The sequence below is a fragment of the Schistocerca americana genome, chromosome 3 (genome assembly GCF_021461395.2).
Source record: "Schistocerca americana isolate TAMUIC-IGC-003095 chromosome 3, iqSchAmer2.1, whole genome shotgun sequence".
NCBI classification, from domain to species: Eukaryota; Metazoa; Arthropoda; class Insecta; order Orthoptera; family Acrididae; genus Schistocerca; species Schistocerca americana.
In genome coordinates, this window is record NC_060121.1 from 191,660,011 (window position 1) to 191,685,076 (window position 25,066).

Below are 25,066 nucleotides of genomic sequence, written 5' to 3' on the forward strand. Positions count from 1 at the left end.
AACCTGGAACTATGGCTTATATTAATTCCCGTCCAAATTTGTTATTGTTTGGTTTTGTGAACTTAATAAACAGTTTTAATCTGTTGTTACATATGTTTATTTGTTTTCCATAAATGCTGTTAGCTTTGAAGTCAAGGTTACAACAAGAGTCTTATGATACATTGGCTAATGATCCTGAGAGGTAGGTTCAGCTGCCTTGTCAGTAGGCACAATGTCTCTTTTCTCACATTGTACAACAGTTCTCTTAAGTTTATCCATCAAGTGCAGGTGAATGTAATGGATGTGTTTCAGTGTAGTCACATTTGTGTTGGATGATGATGAAAGAAGGGAATGTCTAGCCCAGGTGCCACCATATAGCCTACTGCTCTCAAATAATACTGAGGTTTCCAATGAGTTTAAGCAACTGTGTTGCGTGCCCTCATTCCATGAAACACTGCAGAGAGATTTGGAATTTAATCCAGAACAGTGGCATGATATCTGGTGATCAGAAACTTTATGCCACCACCTCTGCAAATGCTCCCACACATGTAAAGGTGCTCAAAATTTCTTCAACCACAGGGATTCAAACTGACTATCTTCAAGTCAAGCCCCATAAGTATCACTTCTATTAGGACCAAAAGGCAAGATTTTAATCTACCAGGAAGTTTCATAATAGTGCACACTCTGCTGCAGAGTGAATATCTCATTCTGGAAGATTACACTGTTCGCAGCATGCAGAGAGTCACTGAAATCCTGCCCACCTTCCATGTAAAAACCCTAGTAAGTGGTACAACGGGAAACACCCTTTGTCATGCCTGTAGCAGTGTTTTGCAGAGTGTCGATGTGGAAAATAAAGGAACCGCTGTGTGCACAACATTTTTCCAGTAACAATGAGGCAGCAAAAAACTTTTTCTGAGTCAAACTCAGGACTGCTACAATCATGGCATAGAGCAAGTTGTACATCATTAGCTGAAAATGTGTAAATTTGTGGGGAGATTAAGTAGAGAAGAATTAATAAATCTTCAAAAGTTGAGATTTCTATCCACCCAAAGGTACAAATCTTATGTGACTTGGCCATCCCTTTATATGTGTCACACATTCAGTGGTGGCTCACCAATGTCAGCACACATGCTGGTTGGTAAAGTGCTTCCTGCTTATTCATTTTAACTAAAACAGACACATTTGACACCACATCTGTTTTTTATTTTGACCTCTGAACAGGCATAAGCCTCAATATTAAATAAAGAGAAGGGGAAAAAGAACAAAATTGTAATTCAGTAACAGCATTTAATATTTCAAAAAAAGTTATATCTGGCCATGACTGTAAACAATGAATGAAATAAATAATAACATGCTACTACGCAACATGGTGATTGTGCATACAGTTGCACAGCAAGAAATGAATTATCTACATAGACTGTACAAGAAAGATTTACATATTTGACACAAACAATACACACATACACACATGCTCATATATGTATATATAACTATATTAAGTATAAATAATCTTACTTGACTAGTACTGAAGGATGATCACATTAATTAAGCCTATTCACAATCTCTTCACACACATTTTCCACATTTTGTCACATTACATCACATCTTCTCACAAGAGAACATTTCTCAAATAAATGTGGAGAAAAAATGATAGGCATTAAGAGAAGCAAAAAATTAGGAACAATGTCAAGTGATAAATGGAAGAATATTTCAGCCACCAAGTTTTGTACAAAAGAACAAAGCAGATTAAACAAGACATAAAAAGCATTGCATTAAACACTTTCGAGTAAACTAGAATTGTTTTTAGACTGCTGATATTAGGTTTCCCTGAAAATAACCATTTGTCACACAATCATATTGCTCTGTGATTTACAAATAAACACACAAATCTTGCACAAGAATAACAACCAATAAAATTTTCACATCACTTCTTTGTTTAAGCTGTAAGTTTGTAAATACTATGTCCATTCCTGCTGCTTATGAAACAGTTCTGTCATTCTAAGACCAATATACCTGTACTTCCCCTAGGTGATTACAACACAATATTCTTGATCATACACACAGCTTGTTTTATGAAAATATTGATTTCAGAGCCTTTGAATTATAATGCGGCTTACGAGTCTAAATACTTATGAACACAAACAGCACGTCCTCAAGATAATTTTTTTAAATATTAAATTTTTGAAAATTAGACTAATTTTAAATGAATTGTCAAAAGCATACTACAAAGTTTTGCTTTCCTCTATCTATACAACAGTAAGTGGATAATAGTGGTTCTAAAAGGAAAATTTCTTTCATGTCCCAAGAGTATAAAATCAAAGACATATGTATAAATTAAACAAAAATGACAGAATGACACCACACATACCCTACAGTATATACTGAACTAGCCACATACATTTATAACAGTAACAACAACAACAATAATATTGTGAGACTGTATAATTCTTAGCATGTTGAAAAATGCTTAAAAATTCACAGTGCCGCATGCAGTTTCAGTGCATGTAATCATATAATGGACATCAAAAATGTGCTGTTATATTTTCAAAGCCTCTTTAGAGGACATAGCAACTAGTGTGTGAGTGCAGTAATACTGAAGTATATACAGCCTCAGAATTTTGCCAGGTTTGTTGAAATCATATGTTCTGACACAGAGATTCAAGTTTCAAGAAATGGTTTGGTGAATAATATGGTACAATTGTATGTAGCCATGAAGAGAATTTCAAAACCTCCCTTCTATAATCATAATGAAACAGAAATGTCTAACCTCTGTATGGCAAAAAGAAGTTTATTTCTACAGTTGCCAGGTGAGCTAGGATTAAAAATAATAAAAGAACAAAAAGGAGCAGCATTCAATGTAGTATCATCAAATAAAGAAACAAATAAACGTATTTATGAGGAAGATAAATATTATATTGCTTGAATACAATATTTTGCTTTGAAGCAATCATAATGTGCTGTATGAGAGTGTAATTGACTAGGAATTATAGCTGATTTAGTACTACATGCAAATACTACTGTATTTAAATTTTGAGCAATCCCAATAAAGACACTTAGAAGTGCAGCTACTAATGAATTAAGCTGCACCAAAGAAATTGGTATATTATTATATTTGTTGGAACATGATAATCTTCAGGCACAAATAATTTGTGTTCTTTAATATTGTGAATTACTGCATAAACAAACAAACCTAACAAAATTCTGAAAGCATACATTATGTAAAACATGTATTGCAAACTTGTAAAGAGACAAACTCAGTAAGTCTACATTTTGTATAAAGCTCAAGAAATTCAATAACTACAGAACTGGAATGACAAGAATTTATTGTAGTTTCTTTTAATAAAACTAAAAACCAGTAGCATATAAAGCAGAAATCAAATGAGGTTGAAAGTAAAAATAATACCAGTTAATTCAAAAATATTTGTTTCAGATGATATTAATTACAAGTAAACATGTATTAGCATATTTGCAAAAGCTGTAACTTGAAAGAAACATGCAAAGTATTCCATCTCAAATTTGTCAAGATTGTTGGCCCCTTGTTGATGCACCTCTCTTATTTGAAATGAATACTTAAAGCTGTTCCATTTAGAAATCTGTGCTGAATAAAATATGTGGACGCAACATAAATTTAGTTTTCTAAACACTTTAATGTCATTTATTTGTTTAATTTTTAAATATATATTCAAGGCAAGCACTGGTTGGCCGGAATGCGTAGCAAAATGTCTTGCTGATTCAGCAAAGGTGACAGAGATAGCTTCAATTCTTGAGCTGTTAACATCTCTTGTCAACAACTGCAAAATTTCAGTGTACAACAAACATTTTTTGAAAGTCTCTATGTGACATATTCATTTTATATGAAATTACTCAGCACTTATGCAGTAAATCTTTATATGAAAATTCTGTGATAATGCAATCAACTACATGAAGCATTATCTAAGGAGACTAAAAAAATCTGCAGTCAACTAATTTAGGTATCCTGATAAAGTTTTGTAGTTGTGTTTCTGTCTCACAGTTTCATACCACTGCTTACAGCATAAATCTTTACATTGAGAAATATCTCAGTCTATGTTTAATATGGATATAAAAATAACTGCCGCATTATTACACTGTTTGCAGCAAAGTATTTAAATTTTTATGCTATGACAATGCAGAGAGCTGGATATTCATAATTAAAGTACTCACAACAAGAGAGAAGTATTCATTTATATGAAAGAAATGTTTAATATGAACATTTGCAATTTTTTTGCTGATCAAGAATCAATACATATAAATTTTTTGTGTGCATGCTCATAGTAAAATAGCAAGCTTTGTCCGAAACTTTGGGACCTGAGAATTGATGGGGAAGCAAGCTAATATATTTCTTATTTTTCACATTTCAAACAGAGGAAAAATTTACAATACAAAATAAATTTCTCTTGTAAAATATCTTAATGATTTTCATGTACACATTACATGGAACAGATCACTGACCATGCTGTATTTCATTTGCCACATTTCTCTGACAAAAGATTAACTATAGCCCTTGGCTAAAATCTCCCATACAAAAAGCAAAGTACCAGTCAATGCACAAGTGAATTGTAACAGGCAAGATACTTGTTTCATTTTACACAAATATTAATTATGTTGATAAAATATCACTATTAAGTCTTTTAACCTCTTCCAGCTTTGGTAACTAGCTGTAACATCGTATATCTGACCTGTAACTGTAAGTGATATAACAGGCGATTCTACAGAAAAATAAAATACTAAATGCCACAAAACTCATAAAGGGAACTCTTCCTAAACTGCACATCTTAAATTACACACAAAGATGCAAAACTCAATAGCTAATGCAGCTGATTCAATATGCCTGAGAATTTAGTTAACCATGTGACACTGTTGAATATGCTGTTTCCAGCATAACAAAACAGACTTCACAACAAATCACACATGCTGTCCTGATGAGTAGCCCTCATACGGCAGCTTTCTTTGGTCACAATTTGCTGTATTTCTACCAATGTGCTACTTTATAACATTTTGGCATTTCATTCTATACCAAATGTGTTTGTCTCTTCAACTGCCAGAAGTAACTTCTCATAAAGTACTTCTGGTGTAGGGTATGGTGGCAGGTCCAGACGGTTAAAACATGTGTGAGCCCTAAAACATAAAACAAATCTTTTATGTACAAAAGAAAATACACACTGAAAATTATTTTTACAAATAATTACAGTTTCTGAAAGTGAATAAGAAGGAAGAAAGATGCTTAATGTGAGACTTGTGGCAACAGTAACCTTATACTAGAACCTCTGCCATCCCCACTATTTTTAAGTTCACTAAAATAACACTGCAGAGTTCATGGCATTTTATTGATATCATCAGTTACAGTTCCAACTCCTATAATGATGACAAAAAAAAAGAGCTGCAATGAAACCACATTACTAGATAATGACAAATTTTATGAGCAACACAGAACACGGACTTGATAGTAATGTATATTCAGATATGTATTCTTGAATAATCAACTCACACATTGCCATTTCAACATTAAATGATCACACCAGTAAGGGATATGAAGAATATTCAAAGGCAAAGTGATAACAAAGTAGAGAAGTGACACCAACAGAACTTTCTGAGCTGTGAAGCAAAGAAATGGATGGTAAAACAGGAGTCCTACCAACAAATGGCATTTGAGAAGCACCTACAAATAATGAATACTCACAGGTAGCATTTACAAAATGTACAAAAAAATAGTCTCCTTGCGCATCAAAGTCATGTATTTCTGTTCTCCAAACACCTTTTACATCAAACAGATAAAAACCTTTTTGTTCTAGATCTTATGTATAACTCAGTATTTCTGCTGGCTGACTCAAACTTCAGTATGCTGAGGGTCTCGCCCCAAAGGCCTTCACAGACAGCCACTATCCCCCAGACCTGGTCCACTAACAGATCTCATGTGCCATTTCCCCTAACACCCCAAATCCTCCCACCACCCCCAAGTACCAGCCATAAAGAAATACCCTCTTTGTCACCAGTACCAACCCAGACTAAAACACTGAACCACATTCTTTCCCACGGTTTTGATTATCTATCATCATGCCCTAAGGGACACCCTACCCAAGATCCTTCCCAACCCTCCTAGAGTGGTGTTCCATAACCCACCCAACCTCCACAAAATCCTAGTCCATCCCTATGCCACTCCCAATCCTAACCTCTTGCCACGAGGATCTTATACCTGTGGAAGACCCAGATACAAGACCTGCCCAATACACCCAACCAGCACTTCCTATTACATTCTTGTCATGGGTTTGTCTTATCTCATCAGGGACTGGGCCATCTGTGAAAGCAGCCATGTCATTTACCAGCTCTGCTACAATCATTGCACAGTTTTTTTTTTTTTTTTTTTTTTTTTTTTTTTTTTTTTTTTTTTTTTTATATTGGTGTCACTACCAACCAGCTGTCCACCAGGATGAATGGCCACTGCCAAACTGTGGCCAAGAGCAAAGTAGACCACCTGATGGCAGAACATTCAGCTGAACGTAACATGCTTCATTTCAATGGCTGCTTTGCTACCTGAGCCCCCTGGGTCCTCCGCTCCATGACTAGCTTTTGTGAACAGATGGGAGTTATCCTTACAATATATTCTCCACTCCTGTAATTATCCCAGCCTCGACCTATGGTAAGATTCTGTCCCCACACCCTCCGCCCAACAGATTCCATCCCCCTCTGTCCTATCACATCCCACCCTCTTTGTTTGCTGCCATTTGCCAATGCACCCGCTCATGTTTCCCCACTCCTCATTTTCCCCACAACCTCCTGATGCCATGCCTGTTGGCATTCCAGTCCCTGCACACTCCCCCTTACCTATACACTGCTATCCCTTCCCCTTTCCCACCCCCTCCAGTTTGCTGCTTCAATCCCACAAGATAGTTACATTCTAGTCCAAACTGCCAGAGTTGGCAGTTATGTGTGCATGAGGTGTGCTTGCTTGTGTGAATGGATGGTGTGTGTGTGTCTCTTTTTCTGACAAAGGCTGTGGCTGAAAGCATATGTGTAAGTGTTTTAATTATGCCTGTCTGCAACTTAATGTGCCATCTTTATGGTAAGTAGCAATCTATCTTTTCCTGTATTGTTGATGATATTCCTACCTGCAGTTTCCATTGTTTGATTCATATGTGGTTATATGACTTAATGCAATGTCAAAGCCTGTGTCTCTGAAAGTTCTAGGAGGGAGTATGGGAATATATTATAATTCTAAAATGACATCTTCGTGAATTAAACAATGATTTATTGTGTAATCACTTGAAGGGAAAAATATGGGTAGGCTGCTCACCAATCTACAATGCAGACTGAGTGTGACACTCTTATAACTGAAGGTGTTACAGGGACACAAATTAAAATGACAACATGATGTAACTACTGGTATATGAAAATTATGACAACTGCTTCTCTTGATCTCATGCTCTGACATTTATAGCCAAATAGGTCTCAGATGAGACTGTTGAGAGCATACTTCTACTAAGGTTTACTCTGTTCATGTATCTTGCCAAAATCTTCAAGCCCTGTCAGGCTAGGATAAAGTTGCTGGTATTGCCATGTGAAAGTTCCTGGAAATTCAGTAGTCTGACCCAGGTGAAAGACTATTGGGACTGAGGATAATCAAGCTGTGGCTTCAGACCATGGGGTTTGCCCAGCTGCTTTTGCATCCCTATCTTGACACTTGAAGTTCTGCTAAACAGACAATAATGTGGACCTTAGAAACATTTATGGACAATGACTTGCAGATAGTGTAGTGATGTTGGAAGAAAATCTTGAAGAGACAAAATGATGCATAGTAGAGTTGTCAGAAATTTGGGTGTATTACTCAAGAAGAACACAACACAGAGTATATTCAGGTGTAGCCTTTATTGTAGACAAGAAAATTAAAATGAATAGTACAACTGAAGGAATTTTGATCAGAACACAAAGGTTTGTCCTAAAAATAAACAAATGTTATTCTATGGAAATCAAATCTATGCAAAAATGTTCTTGCATTAAGATAAGGAGGTAAACTTCTCTGATGAATTACAGAAATATAAACAACAGCAAATATCGCTACAAGAGGATAATGAGGGATTTTAATTTGAAAAAAAGACATAAATTAAATAAAAATTATTCAGTGGGAAACTCTGGATATGCAATCAGTAATGATAGAGATCACGCATTATTAGAATTTGGAAAGAAAAATGTCATTGCTTTTACCAGTTCTTCCAGAAAAAAACCAATAGCATTACAAATGAACCCAACTATTGAGGATGTTACAGTACTAAACCACATTTAAATTGCAAGCAATCACAAATTAAAATGAAGACAAGAAAATAAAAAACTATAGATGAGAAAAAAGGCTCATTAGGGATGAAGAAAAAATGTAGATTATGGAAATTTATTTAAGAACAGGGTATTACATCAGACTAAATATTATGCTTATACTACATCTGTTTAACAAATGTATTTTGGATAATAACGGATTATGCTTGCGTGAAGATAGTGAAAAAAAAGGAATGTCAAATGAAACAAGGCATTTAGTAAAGAAACAAAAACAATAATATGAACACAGTAGAGTAAAGACTCTTCAGTGATGTCTTTGAGATGGTGTGAAAAGATATAATGAAAACTTGATAAGTGAAGAAACAGAAAAAAATAAGACCATGGAAAAAAACATAAACTTTTGTTGGGTAGACATCAAATTTCATCAGTTAACATGACTAATGGCACAGTAGGTCTAACTAGCAATAGAGACAAAACTGTAGGAGAATTTTAAGACTTCTTTAAATGTTTGCATAATTTAAGAGATGGTTTGCAAACACAGACAGTTAACAATGAAAATAGTGGCATCCAGAAGTAAGGCTACATATTTTGTATACAGTCATTTGAGATATGAAAATAGGAAGGACACCATGACATCATGATATTTAAATAGAAATGATTAAAGCTGCAGGAAAAAATACAAAAGGATTTTACAACATTATTTAAGAATATCTGAGGGCAAGAAAATTCGCTAAAGTGGAATAACATTGTAACTGTTTGACTTTAAAAGGAAGGAGAAGACAAGATATATAATACAGATTTCTTGGCCTCGTCTCTAATGTACATGGTCCTCATCAAATTATCGAAATCGTTAAGGAAAAAACATTGATTTACATCAGGCACAGGGAAGAGCAAGCATCACAGGTGGATGTAGCACAAAGGAATACTTGCAAGTTTTGGACAATATCATAGAATAGGGTAATGAGTATGAATCACCACTTTGACTAGGATTCTCTATACATTTCAACAACATTTGTGCTAACAGCCCTTGAGAAAGTATGCGTCAGTTCAACCTATGTCAGTACACTGAAGAATATATATGTGTCAAAGCTGCAGCTTCCATTAGACATTGACAGGGTAATGAGATATTCATAACTGAAAGAGGTGTTAGAAAAGGAGATTCCACATTGGTAAAGTTTTTCTCAGCAGCTCTAGAGAAAGATCCAAACTGGGAAAACAGAGAAGGAATGTGAGTTAATTGAACATGTTTTTTGTCACTGAAGACACGATACTTTTTGCCACTAATGGAGATAACATTCAATAATGAGTGGAGAGAGTTCATAGAGCTAGTTTGAAAGTAAGGTTGAAAATCAGTTACATAAAACTAAAACAGTGTACACAGTCAAGTCACATTAACATGACTACCACCTATGTGTGACATCAACTTGCAATAACTACTCACAAATGGCAGATGGCAGCACTAACAGTGGAAGGTACATAAAGTGTGTCGGGGGACACAGAAACAGTGCAGCTGTTGTTGTAATATAGGAACAGAGTGATTTATCTTACATCCAAAAGGGCATGATCATTAGCTTTCAGACCAAGGGTGGAAGTATTCCTGAACCAGGTAAGTTTGTAAACTGTTCATGTGTTGCCATAGTTAAAATATATTGTGCATAGCTAAATGGCACTATCCAAAACAGACATCAAGACAACTGTGCTGCACCAGGGGCCACGGATGATGGGGTGAACGATGGCTGCGGAGATGTGCATGAATGAATAAACATGCAATTGTTGAGCAACTGACTGTCCAGATGAATTGAGGGGCTATCAACAGTGTCTTCTCAATGACCATTCAGTGAACACAGCTGCATATGGACCTCTGCAACAGGCATCTGGTTCATGCACACATGCTGGCTGCTATTCATCAGAGATGAATGCAATGGGCATCCACTGAGAGGCAACAAGTAGCCTTCTCAGATGAATCGTATGTTATGATATATATCAGACATATGACTGTTGGCATGTATGGCTTGAAACATCTGAAAACGCACACCCTGCAACAATCGCTGGAAGGGTCCAGGTCAGAGGAGGGAGTGTTATAGTCTGGCATTCCCTGAGTGATCTTGACACTATGGAAGGCACAATTGATCAACAAAAGTATGCATGTATCCTTGAGGCCACGGCTACCCCTATATGCAGTCTGTTTTTCTTCAGCACAATGGCATCTACCAGCAGGACATGTAATGTGTCACACAGCTCACAGTGTATGTTCATGGTTGAAAGAGCACTAGGATGAGTTTAGCAATTTACCCTGGCCACCAAACTCCCCAGATTTAAACCCAACTGAGAATCTGTGGGACCACCTGGATCAGGCTGTTTGTGCCGTGGTTCCTCAACCAAGAAATCACACAGCTGGCCATGGTACTGGAATTGGCATGGCTCCATATCCCTGTCAGTACCTCCCAGAGACTCAATGACACTTTTCCTGCACATCTCACAGCAGTTCACTTTGCAAAAGGTGGTTATTCAGGCTTCTGACAAGTAGTCACATTAATGTGACTTGACAGTGTATAAACAAAACATTATGCAGAAAATGGTACAAATTAACAATGAAGTCAGTAACGCAGTTGATAAGATTAGGTTAAGTGAAGTCAATGATTGGACTGACAGCAAATGAAATAAAAACAGAAGAATACAATGGAATGAAGTGCTTGTTGTAAGCCAAAAAGGGCCTTCAAAAACAAGTTTTTCGTGTATCTGAAGGGCAATGTGCACGCTACTAGTTTTAATTTAAAAGCAGTGAGATAGAGACTTTTAATGCAAGAGACATTCAAAACCTAAGACATCCTTGGCAAGCAATGGAGTGATGGATGTTGAGAATGGCTAGACATGACAGAGGACAGGCTGAAGTCAAAGACATAACATCATCCATAATGGAAATGAAACAGGTAAATGACACATGTAGCAAGGTGAATGGATAGTAGATGGAGAAAGATACTATTTTGCTGGATTTGAAGAGGTGATATAAGACCAAGAAAATGGCCTAATGAAAGGTGAGTGGATGACATTAGAAAACATGCAGAAGTGACATTGATGCATAAATGTAAAAGTCTGCAGAAGGCCTTACTCCAACAGGGGATATCAAATGCCTCACTATGATAATAATGATGATGATTATGATGATGCAGATTAACAAAAAGTATTATTTTCAAGAATACTGACTGTCCTATTTTAGAAATACTAAGAACAAAATTTTATGTTCATCTAACAGCCACATGAATATCATTACTTGCTTTAAAACTATCATTAATACCAGAAAACTTCATATAACACGTATTAATTTATGCTACAAAAAGGTGAATGTTAAAGACTAATTGCCTCTTTTTCTGTTAGATATGCTTTGTAGTTTGTATCTGTATCCTCATGGCTCAGTAAACCTCCATAGCTGCAGTAATGTGAGTGAATGAGACAAACAACAAATAATAAAAGTGAACAAAGAATGACATGATTTTACAAAATGAAATGTTAATCATTATATTAATGGGTTCTAAGTCATGCCTGTCTGTGTGCCATTGAATAAATGTGATTTTCATTTTGTTGGAAGCATTAATTTGTTGTGGCATCTTCAGTAACCAGAAATGAGAACTTTCAGTTTGAAAGCCATAGACAAGTTGATGTAAGAAGGCCCCTGCCAGCAGCACTGTTGCCATCTTCCAGCTGCATAACACTAGTAACAATGAAACATTGCCACAGAAATGTATACAAAACCATATTTCACGATTGGTAGAGGTACAAAAGTGAAGCTGCTCCACCCAGCTCATTGCAACAGTCAGTGATCCTCTTTTCTGATTTGAATATAGGAATAGTTTTCTCTGCTTTTAGTACGTTAATCAGTTGTCCTGGAATTTTGCTTATTGAAGGTATGCAGTGGCCACTCATTCTGTCTCTATGTAATTTTGATGCATGAATCGTTTCATTTAGAATATCTACTGTAATAAAACCTAGTTTTAAATTAAATTAACTAGATTACTGTCAGTAATCTGTGCATAAAACCTCCAGGTCAAAGGAAGAGAGAATGCAACAGCCTGGCATGGTTTAAATGATGGCAACTCAAAGAAATGGAAAATGATATCATTTCAGCCATCACTCTTCTGCCTACTACTGATGTGAGGAACAACTTGGGATGTCCAAAAGAATGTGTCATAGCAAAAACTCGCAAAAAATTAAGCACTGCAAAACCTGGACAATATAAAAGCAATTGCCATCATGGCTATATACTGAAGAGGCCAAGAAAGCCATGCATGTTAAAAAGCAGCTATATCAGAAGTTCCTTACTTCTGAGACAGAGCAAAATTGTAATGATTATCATGAAGCTAGGAATACAGCAAAGACAGCAGTTGTGGTGGCAAAATCAGTCCTCTCCAGTCAAATCAGTGTTAAACTTGAAACACCAATTGTAGATCAAGAAATCTATCAACTTGCGAAGCAGCATCATAGACAAAGAGTGGATACAGAAAAATTCTGTGGAATCAGTGCTGAAGAAGATAAACATGTCACCAGAAGGAAGCAAGGAGCAGAGCAATGGTGGCCATATTTTAAGAAAAGTTGCAATGAGGTGTTTCCACATGTTCCAATTCCAGTGTTAACACTTGTACAGGGACCCACTGCACCAACCACTAAGAATGATGTAGTTGGTGCATTGTATAATATGAAAAATGGAAAGGCAATGGGACCAGGGAACATACCTGCAGATCTGTGGAAATCAAAGCACTGGTTTTCAGCTGAATGGTTAACAGATTTCTTCAACAAAATTATTGAAAGATCCCACCTTATTGTACATGTAGCACAAAAGTTCCATTTTAAAAGTAGAGCGGTAGCCGAACTGAATGTAGCAACTGCTGCCCAATATATCTTCTACTACACACAATCAAGGTCTTGGAACACCTCACTGATAAAAGATATCAATCTCACCACCAATCGATGTGGACTCGTAAAGGGCAGTGGGATGACAGATGAGATCCATGCTGGCTGAAAAGCACTATAAGATGTCAAAGCATCTACACCTTGCCTTCCTCGACCTTGAAGTGGCATTTGACTGAGTGCCACATGAGTAGCAAGGTGCTCAGATTGCTCTACCATGACTCAAAGAGCCAGATACAATCTGGCAATTTTTCTGTTTCTGTAGAAGTTCATCAGGGATCTGCTGTCTTGCCTCTCCTCTACATCACAGTCAAGGATACAGTCACAAGAAATCTTCAGAAAACCACAACCTGGACATCACTGTATGCTAATGTTGTGCTACTGATATGTGATATGTGATTTATTCATCTCATTACGTACAATTTTTCAAATCATTTGATTTGATGTACAGGAGACATGTCAAGTTTACAAAAGAAATTTTTTCACTTTTTTGAGAGAAATACAAAAGTTTACATTATATTTTACATTTCTAAGTAATAGCTACACATGTACATGAAATAATACATGTAATACAATCCCTGTGTTCAGACTGTGAAGCTGTCCTCAAATGAATTCATCGACAGAATAATAACACTTTTCCACCAGAAGAGTAAAGAGCAATCTTTTCAGTGAACCAATCTCCATTTTAAATGTATTACTGCCTTTTATTTTATTGAAAATGTTTAACGCCATATACTCTGGCGTTTGGGCATAAAGTTTTAAACGATGTGTTGGAAGTTTGAAGTTATCTCTGTGGCGAGTGCTGTAGTTGTGGTCAAAACGGAAAGTGTCTAGTGTATGTTGATTTCTATATAGGAACACCACCATCTCATATATGTGAAGTGAGGGCATAGATAGTATTTTTAAATTTTTTAACAGTGGTCAACAGGATTCCCATTTTTTTGCAACATACATGTTTCTAATTACTTCCTTTTGTAATAGTAGGAGCCTAGTGACATTTGCTGAATTTCCCCAGAAGATTATGCCATAACAAATAACTGACTCAAAGTAGCAGTGCTAAACTATCTTTCTGGTATCCATGTTTGTGGCACCTGACAAAATACACATTGCAAATGCTAAGTTGTTCAGTTTATTTGCTAAGTAATCTATGTGTACCTACCAATTTAAATTTTTGTCAAGATTTAGGCCTAAGAACTTCACGTGGTTTGCTTCTGTGATATCCTGATCATTGCAAGTCATCTTTATTTCACTCCTTTCTACTGATTTAGCTTCAAATTGCATCATTTTGGTTTTAGTTACATTTAGTTTTAGTCCATTTTGATAGAACCAAGATTCAAGTATTTCTAAAGTATTTTTGGCTTCTTCTGGAATATTTTCAGATACCTCATTTTCAATTAGAACTGATGTATCATCAGCAAATAAGACTGAATGAACATCAATAGCAAGTGGTAGGTCATTTACGTAAAAAAGAAACAGATAGGTACCCAATATCGAACCTTGTGGGACTCCTTGGGGAACTGTTTTCCAGTCTGATGAATAATTGGTTCCATTTGAAGTTAAAATTACTCTTTGTTTCCTACCTGACAGGTAAGAGCTAAACCATTTTAAAGCAGTGTCACTGGCCTCTGAAGATAAGACTGATCTGCAGTCTCAAGTCCAAACCCGGAAGAGCAACCTTGCAGAAGTAGGTCTACAACTAAACCTAAAGAAAACAACAGTATCTCACCACAAATCTAAATGACCCAGATACCATCAGAATCAATGGTATTGATTTTCCAACAACAAGGGCTTTTAAGTACCTACACTCAGTAGTTGCTGAAGATGGAAATCTCGGTGCAGAAATCTCTAACCACCTGAGCAGCGCATGGCTCAAATGGCGCTCTGTGACAAGTGTACTCTGCGAGTGGAGGAGACCAAATAGGGTCAGGTTGAAAGTATGCTGATCTGTAATCTGTTCAGTTGCACTGTACGATCCTGAATGCTGGCCTTCAACAAAAAAAGTGGAACAATGACTTTCCGCCATAGAAACAAGGATGCTCAGGTGGACATCTGGATTAACACTGCATGCTCACATCACAAATGATAAAAGTTCATAAGTTATACAGGGTAGCATCATTGGCAGACAAGATTAAAGACAGTTATGATGGTATGGGCACGTTCATAGAGCAGACACAACAGCAGTTGTTAAGATTGATTTTAGTTTGAGAGTAAATGGTAAACAGCCTTTAGGGCGACCTAGGCATTGATGGCTTGACACACTACACAATGATCTCAAGATCTCAGGCCTACACCCCCATCAAGCACAAGAGTGGATAAAATGGTGATAGAGAGCCAAAACAACATACCCTGCCAGAGTGTGGGACAAATGTTCAGAAGGAAGAAGAAGAGTTTCAGTAAAGATAAAAAATACTAGCTTATTCTACGTATAATGTAAATCATTACCTTGGAAGTGAGTTTGGCTTTCCCCACTTCTCAATGCAAAATTTCCGTGGCCCAGTACTGCCCCTCAGTGCAGCAAATCCCTCATAGGGAATGCTAGATGTTCCTGTCACAAACTGCAATAATCTCAACCTCTGTTCATTTGTAAACCTCTCTATTGCTGCCCAGAACCACTGCATTACTGGATGGTTATCATGATACCCTGAAACATAGTGGGAAACATCATTTTAAAATCTAGTATTATCCGTGTGACACTGAAACGCTTTGTAAAATATGTAAAAGAGTAATTCACAAAATATTGACTCAAGTATGAGAATATGATAAATACTCTCTGCATTTACAACTAACTTTTGTTGTATTGTTGTATACTCTTGAATGCACAAAGGGTAAAACAAGTACAGAAAGAGCAACAGGAAGCCACTGATTTGAATGAAATCACTGCTCCCTTCATGACTCAGAAGTGCATTGTAAATCACGCATTCTCCAAGCAGACTGTTCATGCTCAAACTTCACTTTATAAATTGTTCTGGCAACAGTTATATGAGTGACACTGTACTTGTGACGTTGCATAACACTTGTCTTTAAGGCCAGTCCAGACACTAGTGTTTGCCTGCTTAAATCACACCTGCACAGACAGATCACAGCATGTGGACTGGGCTTAACATCTCAATCCTCATGGTGTCTGAGTGGCCTGCACTTGCTTTTTCATCTTCCACAACGTAGCCTTCTTTCACCCTCTCCCTAACCCCCTCTGGAGGAAGGAAATAGTAGTTTCAAAAGCTAGGATAATGTTGTCACTATTATATGTGTCTCAGGGCAGTACTAAATATTTCGTCTCCTAAAGTTAAGCACTGACCAGCAATTTTGTCTCAGTTTATTAGCTACATACTAAGAACACCAAAAAGAAATTCTAGAGAGTATGACACAGTAAACAGTGTTTAAGTGAGCAGTCATTTACAACAACTCATTATGGCTATAAATTCAAGACACTCTCTTGACATCAAATTCCTGACAGAATAACTATTAAAATTAACAAACATACAATAATAATTGTGCACCACATATTAAAAGGAACTTTTTTAATTAAAACTGCAAACATTTATCCACATTATTTTGGAGAATAATTCTTGAGATTTGCTGACCTGATCTGTATTCTGTGTTTTTCCTCCAGTCAACAAGATCAATTTCTGCAGTTCCAGCAATAACTAATTCCAACTCACGGGCATCAAAAACGGACACAAGGCGAGGGTCTACAACTTCGTAGAAACCTCTGACTAGTGATTCTGTTTGCTCAGCTACTCCTCTCTCCAGCCTCCAACGCACGATACGTTCGAGATACTCCTTTTAAAAGAGAAACAGGACAGTCTTTAACTTAAAAGTGCAATAAATTTGAGAATCTGTTTTAAAATTTATTGTTGTTATGACTGTTATTGGTTTTCATCTGCAATGAAACAGGTCATCAAACCGTATGTATTACACATGGACTGAGTCATTCAGACAAAGTCTGAGTGTTTCATTTCATGGATGGTAACAGAAAAGTAAGATACAAAATTTGCTACTGAAGATGATGGATATCACTTCTAATTTTGGGAAGCTTAAGATAAAGTACTGGTTGAAAATCACGAACCTTGCTTTTACACTGTTTTGCTCCACCTTTGTTTTCTGGTTATAATAATTCTACCAACAACACATATGTAATTTTACTGTTTACCACTAAAGAAATATGAAAAAAGAAAAATTCCCAAAAATTGTTTAGACAATGGAAAATCCAGGTTGAAATAATGATAATATTATCAAAATGATAGATTGCTACTCACCATATAGAAGAGGCATGGTGTGTAACTTGCACTTACATGAATATGTGTGTGTGTGTGTGTGTGTGTGTGTGTGTGTGTGTGTGTGTGTGAGAGAGAGAGAGAGAGAGAGAGAGAGAGAGAGAGTTTTCTACATTAGAAGGAAGCCTTTTGGTTGAAAGCTCACATGTACAGCAGTCTTTTTTTCTTGTGCCTGTCTGCGACTCAGCAGCTCCTCTATATGGTTAGTAGCAATCTATCCTACTCAGACTACTTGAAGCAGGAGGACCTTATTTACAAATGTTATGGGAAAGAGAATCCAAAAATAAGAGTGTATAAATGTGACTGACATTCTGAAGGGAAGTAGGTTGCACAAATGTAGGGTTCAGAGGAAGCCAAAGGAACAGCACATAAATTGAACAGAGAAGAGTAAAAGAGTTGAGTGAGCAATGAAGGGTCCTTGTATTGGGTGTTTATAAATAAAGTACAGCTTCTTACAGAGATCCAGTATTGGCTGAAATTATCATATGGCAGAGAAACTTGGCAGATATTCTAATGTGTAAATGCAGAACCACTTTACGCCAGAAAAAAAAAAAAAAGTTCTAATTTTGGTCACCAGTTGCAAATTTGGCACTGTGAATGCAAGAAAGATGTATAGAAATGTTTCCATATCTAACAGATTAGGAATGGGATGTTGACAGAAGAGGACAAACACGAGAAATGCAATTTTGTTATTAACTACCCCTAACACATTTTGTTCAATATGAGCCTCAGAGATGTCGACAAGATACTGTACAGTGCCAGATCTGCATCTGGTGGACAAAACTGAAACTATTTTTTTTTTTCAGTGTAAATTGGTTCAACATCAGCACATATCTACCAAGTTTTGTTGTCATATGATACCTACAGCCCACACTGGACCTTGGTGAGTAACTGCACTTTAATTATAACCACGTGAAATGTCAAACAACAATGAACAAAGAATTTAAAGATGAGGAACAGAAACTGTTCTGAATACTTGGTTCGTAATATTTATTATAACAATCATCAGAAGTTAACAGGGAACATTCAAGCAGCAAGGTACCGTGTTATGCATCAACACATTTGCAAATATTTTTATCATATTACATTTACCATCACATAATTCTGGCTCAAATAAATTTTTGCCTTGTAGCTTGAACAGGCAGTGGGCTGGAGTTTGGTCTTGAGCAGCTAATGGGAATAGTTCCTGTAGTCCACACCATCAAAGATTTGAATAATGGCAAGTTATACTTTTTCTTTTATAACAAAATAAGTGAATCAGAAATATCATCTGTCTGTCACTCAACTTAATATCTCCAATGTTTCTGAACAGGGAGGTGCTATAACTATTAAATGTTCTAAATTTTTTTCAAAGCAGAATGCAAGAATGAAGATATTTTAAGAGATCATAGTGTTTAATGGGCACAAAACAACTTAATGCCGTGTGCTAAACTGTGAAATAAAAGGATTTTGCCAACTGTGAGCAAGGTCAAGTATCTCACAAGAAACATTCATGTTCACTTTAGCATTATTGATTCATTTAACAGATAGTAAATTTAAAAATTGCTTAAATGTTAGAATGTACAGTGGGAAGTGTTGGTCCATAGTTGCTGATGGCTTTGAGTAACAATAAACCCACACCAACACAACCAGTGTGTTCATCTCATTTCCTGGATACACATTTGATTACAAACAGTTAAAGCAGGAAGAAAGATTAGAGTTCAATTTTTATTGATGTTGAGATCATTAGAAATGGAATACGAGTTCAGCTGCACAAAGTTGATGAAGAAAAATGGCTACTGTCTTACTGAATGGATAATAGATCTAAAAACAAAGATGATGTGACTTACCAAACGAAAGCACTGGCATGTTGATAGACAAACAAACACAAACACACATACAAAATTCAAGCTTTTGCAACCAACAGTTGCTTCATCAGGAAAGAGGGAAGGAGAGGGAAAGACGAAAGGATGTGGGTTTTAAGGGAGAGGGTAAGGAGTCATTCCAATCCCGGGAGCAGAAAGAATTACCTTAGGGGAAAAAAAGGACAGGTATACACTCGCACACACACACATATCCATCCACACATACACAGACACAAGCAGACATTTGTAAAGGCAAAGAGTTTGGGCAGAGATGTCAGTTGAGGTGGAAGTACAGAGGCAAAGATATTGTTGAATGACAGGTGAGGTATGAACAGCGGCAACTTGAAATTAGCGGAGGTTGAGGCCTGGTAGGTAACGAGAAGAGAGGATATACTGAAGGACAGGTTCCCATCTCCGGAGTTCTGACAGGTTGGTGTTAGTGGGAAGTATCCAGATAACCCGGATGGTGTAACACTGTGCCAAGATGTGCTGGCTGTGCACCAAGGCACGTTTAGCCACAGGGTGATCCTCATTACCAACAAACAATGTCGGCCTGTGTCCATTCATGCGAATGGACCGTTTGTTGCTGGTCATTCCCACATAGAAAGCTTCACAGTGTAGGCAGATCAGTTGGTAAATCACGTGGGTGCTTTCACACGTGGCTCTGCCTTTGATCGTGTACACCTTCCGGGTTACAGGACTGGAGTAGGTGGTGGTGGGAGGGTGCATGGGACAGGTTTTACACCGGGGGCGGTGACAAGGGTAGGCGCCAGAGGGTAGGGAAGGTGGTTTGGGGATTTCATAGGGGTGAACCAAGAGGTTACGAAGGTTAGGTGGATGGTGGAAAGACACTCTTGGTGGAGTGCGGAGGATTTCATGAAGGATGGATCTCACTTCAGGGCAGGATTTGAGGAAGTCGTATCCCTGCTTGAGAGCCACATTCAGAGTCTGATCCAGTCCCGGAAAGTATCCTGTCACAAGTGGGGCACTTTTGGGGTTCTTCTGTGGGAGGTTCTGGGTTTGAGGGGATGAGGAAGTGGCTCTGGTTATTTGCTTCTGTACCAGGTCGGGAGGGTAGTTGCGGGATGCGAAAGCTGTTTTCAGGTTGTTGGTGTAATGGTTCAGGGATTCCGGACTGGAGCAGATTCGTTTGCCACGAAGACCTAGGCTGTAGGGAAGGGACTGTTTGATGTGGAATGGATGGCAGCTGTCATAATGGAGGTACTGTTGCTTATTGGTGGGTTTGATGTGGACAGACGTGTGAAGCTGGCCATTGGACAGATGGAGGTCAACGTCAAGGAAAGTGGCATGGGATTTGGAGTAGGACCAGGTGAATTTGATGGAACCAAAGGAGATGAGGTTGGAGAGGAAATTCTGGAGTTCTTCTTCACTGTGAGTCCAGATCATGAAGATATCATCAATAAATCTGTATCAAACTTTGGGTTGGCAGGCCTGGGTAACCAAGAAGGCGTCCTCTAAGTGACCCATAAATAGGTTGGCGTACGAGGGGACCATCCTGGTACCCATGGCTGTTCCCTTTAATTGTTGGTATGTCTGGCCTTCAAAAGTGAATAAGTTGTGGTGTCAGGATGAAGCTGGCTAAGGTAATGAGGAAAGAGGTTTTAGGTAGGGTGGCAGGTGATTGGCGTGAAAGGAAGTGCTCCATACCAGCGAGGCCCTGGACGTGCAGGATATTTGTGTATAAGGAAGTGGCATCAATGGTTAGAAGGATGGTTTCCGGGGGTAACAGATTGGGTAAGGATTCCAGGCGTTCGAGAAAGTAGTTGGTGTCTTTGATGAAGGATGGGAGACTGCATGTAATGGGTTGAAGGTGTTGATCTACGTAGGCAGAGATACGTTCTGTGGGGGCTTGGTAACCAGCTACAATGGGGCGGCCGGGATGATTGGCTTTGTGAATTTTAGGAAGAAGATAGAAGGTAGGGGTGCGGGGTGTCGGTGGGGTCAGGAGGTTGATGGAATCAGGTGAAAGGTTTTGAAGGGGGCCAAAGGTTCTGAGGATTCCTTGAAGCTCCGCCTGGACATCAGGAATGGGATTACCTTGGCAAACTTTGTATGTAGTGTTGTCTGAAAGCTGACACAGTCCCTCATCCACATACTCCCGACGATCAAGTACCACGGTCGTGGAACCCTTGTCCGCTGGAAGAATGACGATGGATCGGTCAGCCTTCAGATCACGGATAGCCTGGGCTTCAGCAGTGGTGATGTTGGGAGTAGGATTAAGGTTTTTTAAGAAGGATTGAGAGGCAAAGCTGGAAGTCAGAAATTCCTGGAATGTTTGGAGAGGGTGATTTTAAGGAAGAGGAGGTGGGTCCCGCTGTGACGGAGGACGGAACTGTTCCAGGCAGGGTTCAATTTGGATAGTGTCTTGGGGAGTTGGATCATTAGGAGTAGGATTAGGATCATTTTTGTTTGTGGCAAAGTGATATTTCCAGCAGAGAGCATGAGTGTAGGACAGTAAATCTTTGATGAGGGCTGTTTGGTTGAATCTGGGAGTAGGGCTGAAGGTGAGGCCTTTGGATAGGACAGAGGTTTTGGATTGGGAGAGAGGTTTGGAGGAAAGGTTAACTACTGAATTAGGGTGTTGTTGTTCCAGATTGTGTTGATTAGAATTTTGAGGTTTTGGGGGGAGTGGAGCTGGAAGTGGGAGATTGAGTAGATGGGAGAGACTGGGTCTGTGTGCAATGAGAGGAGGTTGAGGTTTGCTGGAAAGGTAGTGAACGGTGAGTGAGTTGCCTTTCCGGAGATGAGAAACCAGGAGATTGGATAGTTTTTGAGGTGGAGGGTGGCATGCTGTTCTAATTTGCGATTGGTCTGTAGGAGGATGCTCTGAACAGCCAGTGTGGATGTGGGAGAGGAAAGATTGAGAACTTTTATTAAGGATAGGAGTTGACGGGTGTGTTCATTGGCTGAGATGATGTGTAGGTGAAGGATTAGGTGGGTGAGGGCAATGGATTGTTCAGTTTGGAACTGGTATAGGGACTGATGGAAAGAAGGGTTACAGCCAGAGATGGGAACTTTAAGTGTGAGGCCTTTGGGGGTAATGCCAAATGTCAGACAAGCCTGAGTAAATAAAATATGGGAGTGTAATCCAGCTAGGGCGAAGGCATGTTTGCGGAGGGAATGTAAATAAAACTTAATGGGGTCGTTGTGGGGATGTTGTGAGGGTGACAGGGTATTATAAGGTGGAAAGTGTAACATGAGGCTGAAATGAAAATGAAAATAAAAATATATTGGGAGAGATAAAGGTGAACTAGAAAGCAACTGGAGATCTGAATGAATAATAGAAAATCCAGGACAGAATGTGCCAATATTATGAAAAAGTGGTTGCTGCTCACCATATATTGGAGGTGCTAAGTCACAGATAAGCACAACAAAAAGGCTGTCACAAAGTCAGCTTTTGGCCAACAAGGCCTTCATTGGAAACACATAAAACACACACACGCTAATGCAACTCATACACATAGACCACAGTCCCTAGCTGCTCAGCCATACTCAGCAGCCAGAGACTGTGGTCATGTGTGTGTGAGTTGCATTTGCAAGAGTGAGTGTGCATGTGTATTGTATATTTTTACTGAAGACCTTGTTGGCTGAAAGCTCACTTTCTGACCGTCTTTTCGTTGTGCCTATCTGCGACTCGGCATCCCCGCTATATGCTGAGTAACAACCATCCTTTTCACAATACTGAATTAATAATAGCTATATTTTTATGAATTGATGTTACAAATCCTTGTCAGAATCACTAGAATGTGAGTTGAACGTTGCTTCTCTCAAATGTCATACCAGGATGTTAACCGCTGTGTAATTTCCTTCAGAAATGGCAGCCATATTTAAGCTTTTATGGTTTTAAGAAGGAATGCCCATTTTTGTGTGTCTCAAATTATGATATTCATTCTACAGTTTTTATGTACCAGTTAGTTTAAAAAAGAAAATCAGAGCCGTCTTAAAATTTTCATTGACAAAAGTAGTGATGTCAGAAACACGGCAACATACTCTTTTTTATGTCTGCTCTTTATAACTAAAGGTGGTCATCCTCAATATAGAAATTATTCTATGAAGAGTATAAAACATCAAATGCTATTGTACCTTCTTGTTTTTTTCGGTGACAATAATATTTCGGCCACCAGGCTTTAGCTCACGTTCTACTACTTGACCAAAAACCTCCTCTGTAACAGCAAAATTAAGATCCAGGAAATCACCAGTGATATCATTTTCCTTGATCCACAGAAGACTCTGATGAAATTCTGCATCCAGTGATTCAAGATCACTCAAGGATACTGGCCTGCAAACACAAAGGCTTGTGTTTAATAAATTAGGGAATACAGCTTTTTGTAAATAACAAAATTGAATGTTGCCATTGTTTAGTTACTACTGTCTTAAATTCTCTCCATAGTTTTGTTATACAGTGACACATATAATTTATTATTGTACAACAAGAATTGGCCTGTTTCATGCTCACAGTACTTACAGTCTCAAGAGAGCCTTGTAAAATGGCCGGGTAAAGAATGCATCCAAGAGGTACTGATGCACCAAAGCCAGCCCTAACACTCGACCACTGAAACGGAACCTGTAAAGATATAAATTTACAGTAAAACGACATTTAACCCTATGTCATGCAAAACCCACAATGTTTCAGTCAACATGCACATGATTGCTATATGTGCCACAAATATACGCTAAAAACATACAAAACAGTGGAACTAACACTAATACATAGTAACATGAAGAAATGAGACATAAGGCACAGAAACATGCCTTAGTCCATGGCTTAGTGTTCATAATACTGATATCACCAAGAGAGATACATTTAAATTTCGTTGCCAATGATTGACATATATACACAAATAAATTAAAAGGAGCTGCATTCATACAACGTTAAGTGCAGGGGTTGAATCTGCCCTGCTGCACACAGTAGTACACACGTTTTCACCAGTGTTTGATGTTTTAATTTACAACATTTCATTAAGCAAAATTACATAGTCCTTGTATAAAGAATAGAGCATATCCTGAATATAGCACATAATTCCATGTTTCTGACTATTGCACATCCTCCAATTGTGTCTAGTGCAGCTGTAGGTGTCAGTGAACTAGTCAGAGACTGGCTGGAGGAAACAGAAGATGCAGTCCTTTGACTAGAGTGTAGAACTGGCCAGCAGATGCAAAGTTGCTAAATAGTGCACTTCAAATGGTCAATTGTGATACCATCATAGGAAGCTATGAGAAAACAGAGTACGTGATCTTTTAACAAAAAATGGCAAACAGACTTTTACATTGTGTGTTGTGGCATACTTTACACACCACATAGAGAAGCATTTTCTTTGAGAATACTGTTGCATTTATAATTAAAAATAAATTATCTTTAGTTATGTTATATGGTGAAGCTAGGTGGCTCAGGAATAAGTGCCAGGCTATAAGTTCAAAGGCCTGGGATCCACCAATTGTTTTTCTGTTACTTATCATGGGTCCTTCACTTCTAGAAACAATTCTGGGCTGAAGACGGCTTTACTTCTTTATGTCAAAATACAATTAAACATGAATCAATCTGAATGAAATAGTTTCTTTTAATACAATTAGCCAGACCAGGCCCAACAAAATTTTTGTTATATAGAAAAAACATATATTTTAGTAATCTGATTTTCATGTCAAAACTAATAATAATATGTTACTTTAAATTCAGGTGGAATCTTCAAACTTTTCCATACTCTGCTAGTAGTTTCATCCTTGTAGCAAACAAAAATCCATTATGTCCTGCTGATTCTGTATTCA

The 25,066-nt window shown here is 37.9% G+C and overlaps 1 protein-coding gene across 1 annotated transcript in view; it reads right to left on the reverse strand.

Moving 5' to 3' along the window:
* Nucleotides 1–1,266: 1,266 nt before the first annotated feature.
* The window catches only part of LOC124607039 (E3 ubiquitin-protein ligase HECW2-like), a 194,804-nt gene continuing 171,004 nt past the window's right edge, over nt 1,267–25,066 (reverse strand). Inside the window, exons 9-13 of the mRNA XM_047139213.1 lie at nt 23,769–23,867; nt 23,387–23,582; nt 16,746–16,944; nt 15,607–15,805; nt 1,267–5,115 (exon numbers count right to left, since the gene is read on the reverse strand). Of these exons, the coding sequence (XP_046995169.1) occupies nt 5,004–5,115; nt 15,607–15,805; nt 16,746–16,944; nt 23,387–23,582; nt 23,769–23,867 (805 nt within the window). The 3' untranslated portion in view covers nt 1,267–5,003. The remainder of the gene's footprint in view (nt 5,116–15,606; nt 15,806–16,745; nt 16,945–23,386; nt 23,583–23,768; nt 23,868–25,066) is intronic.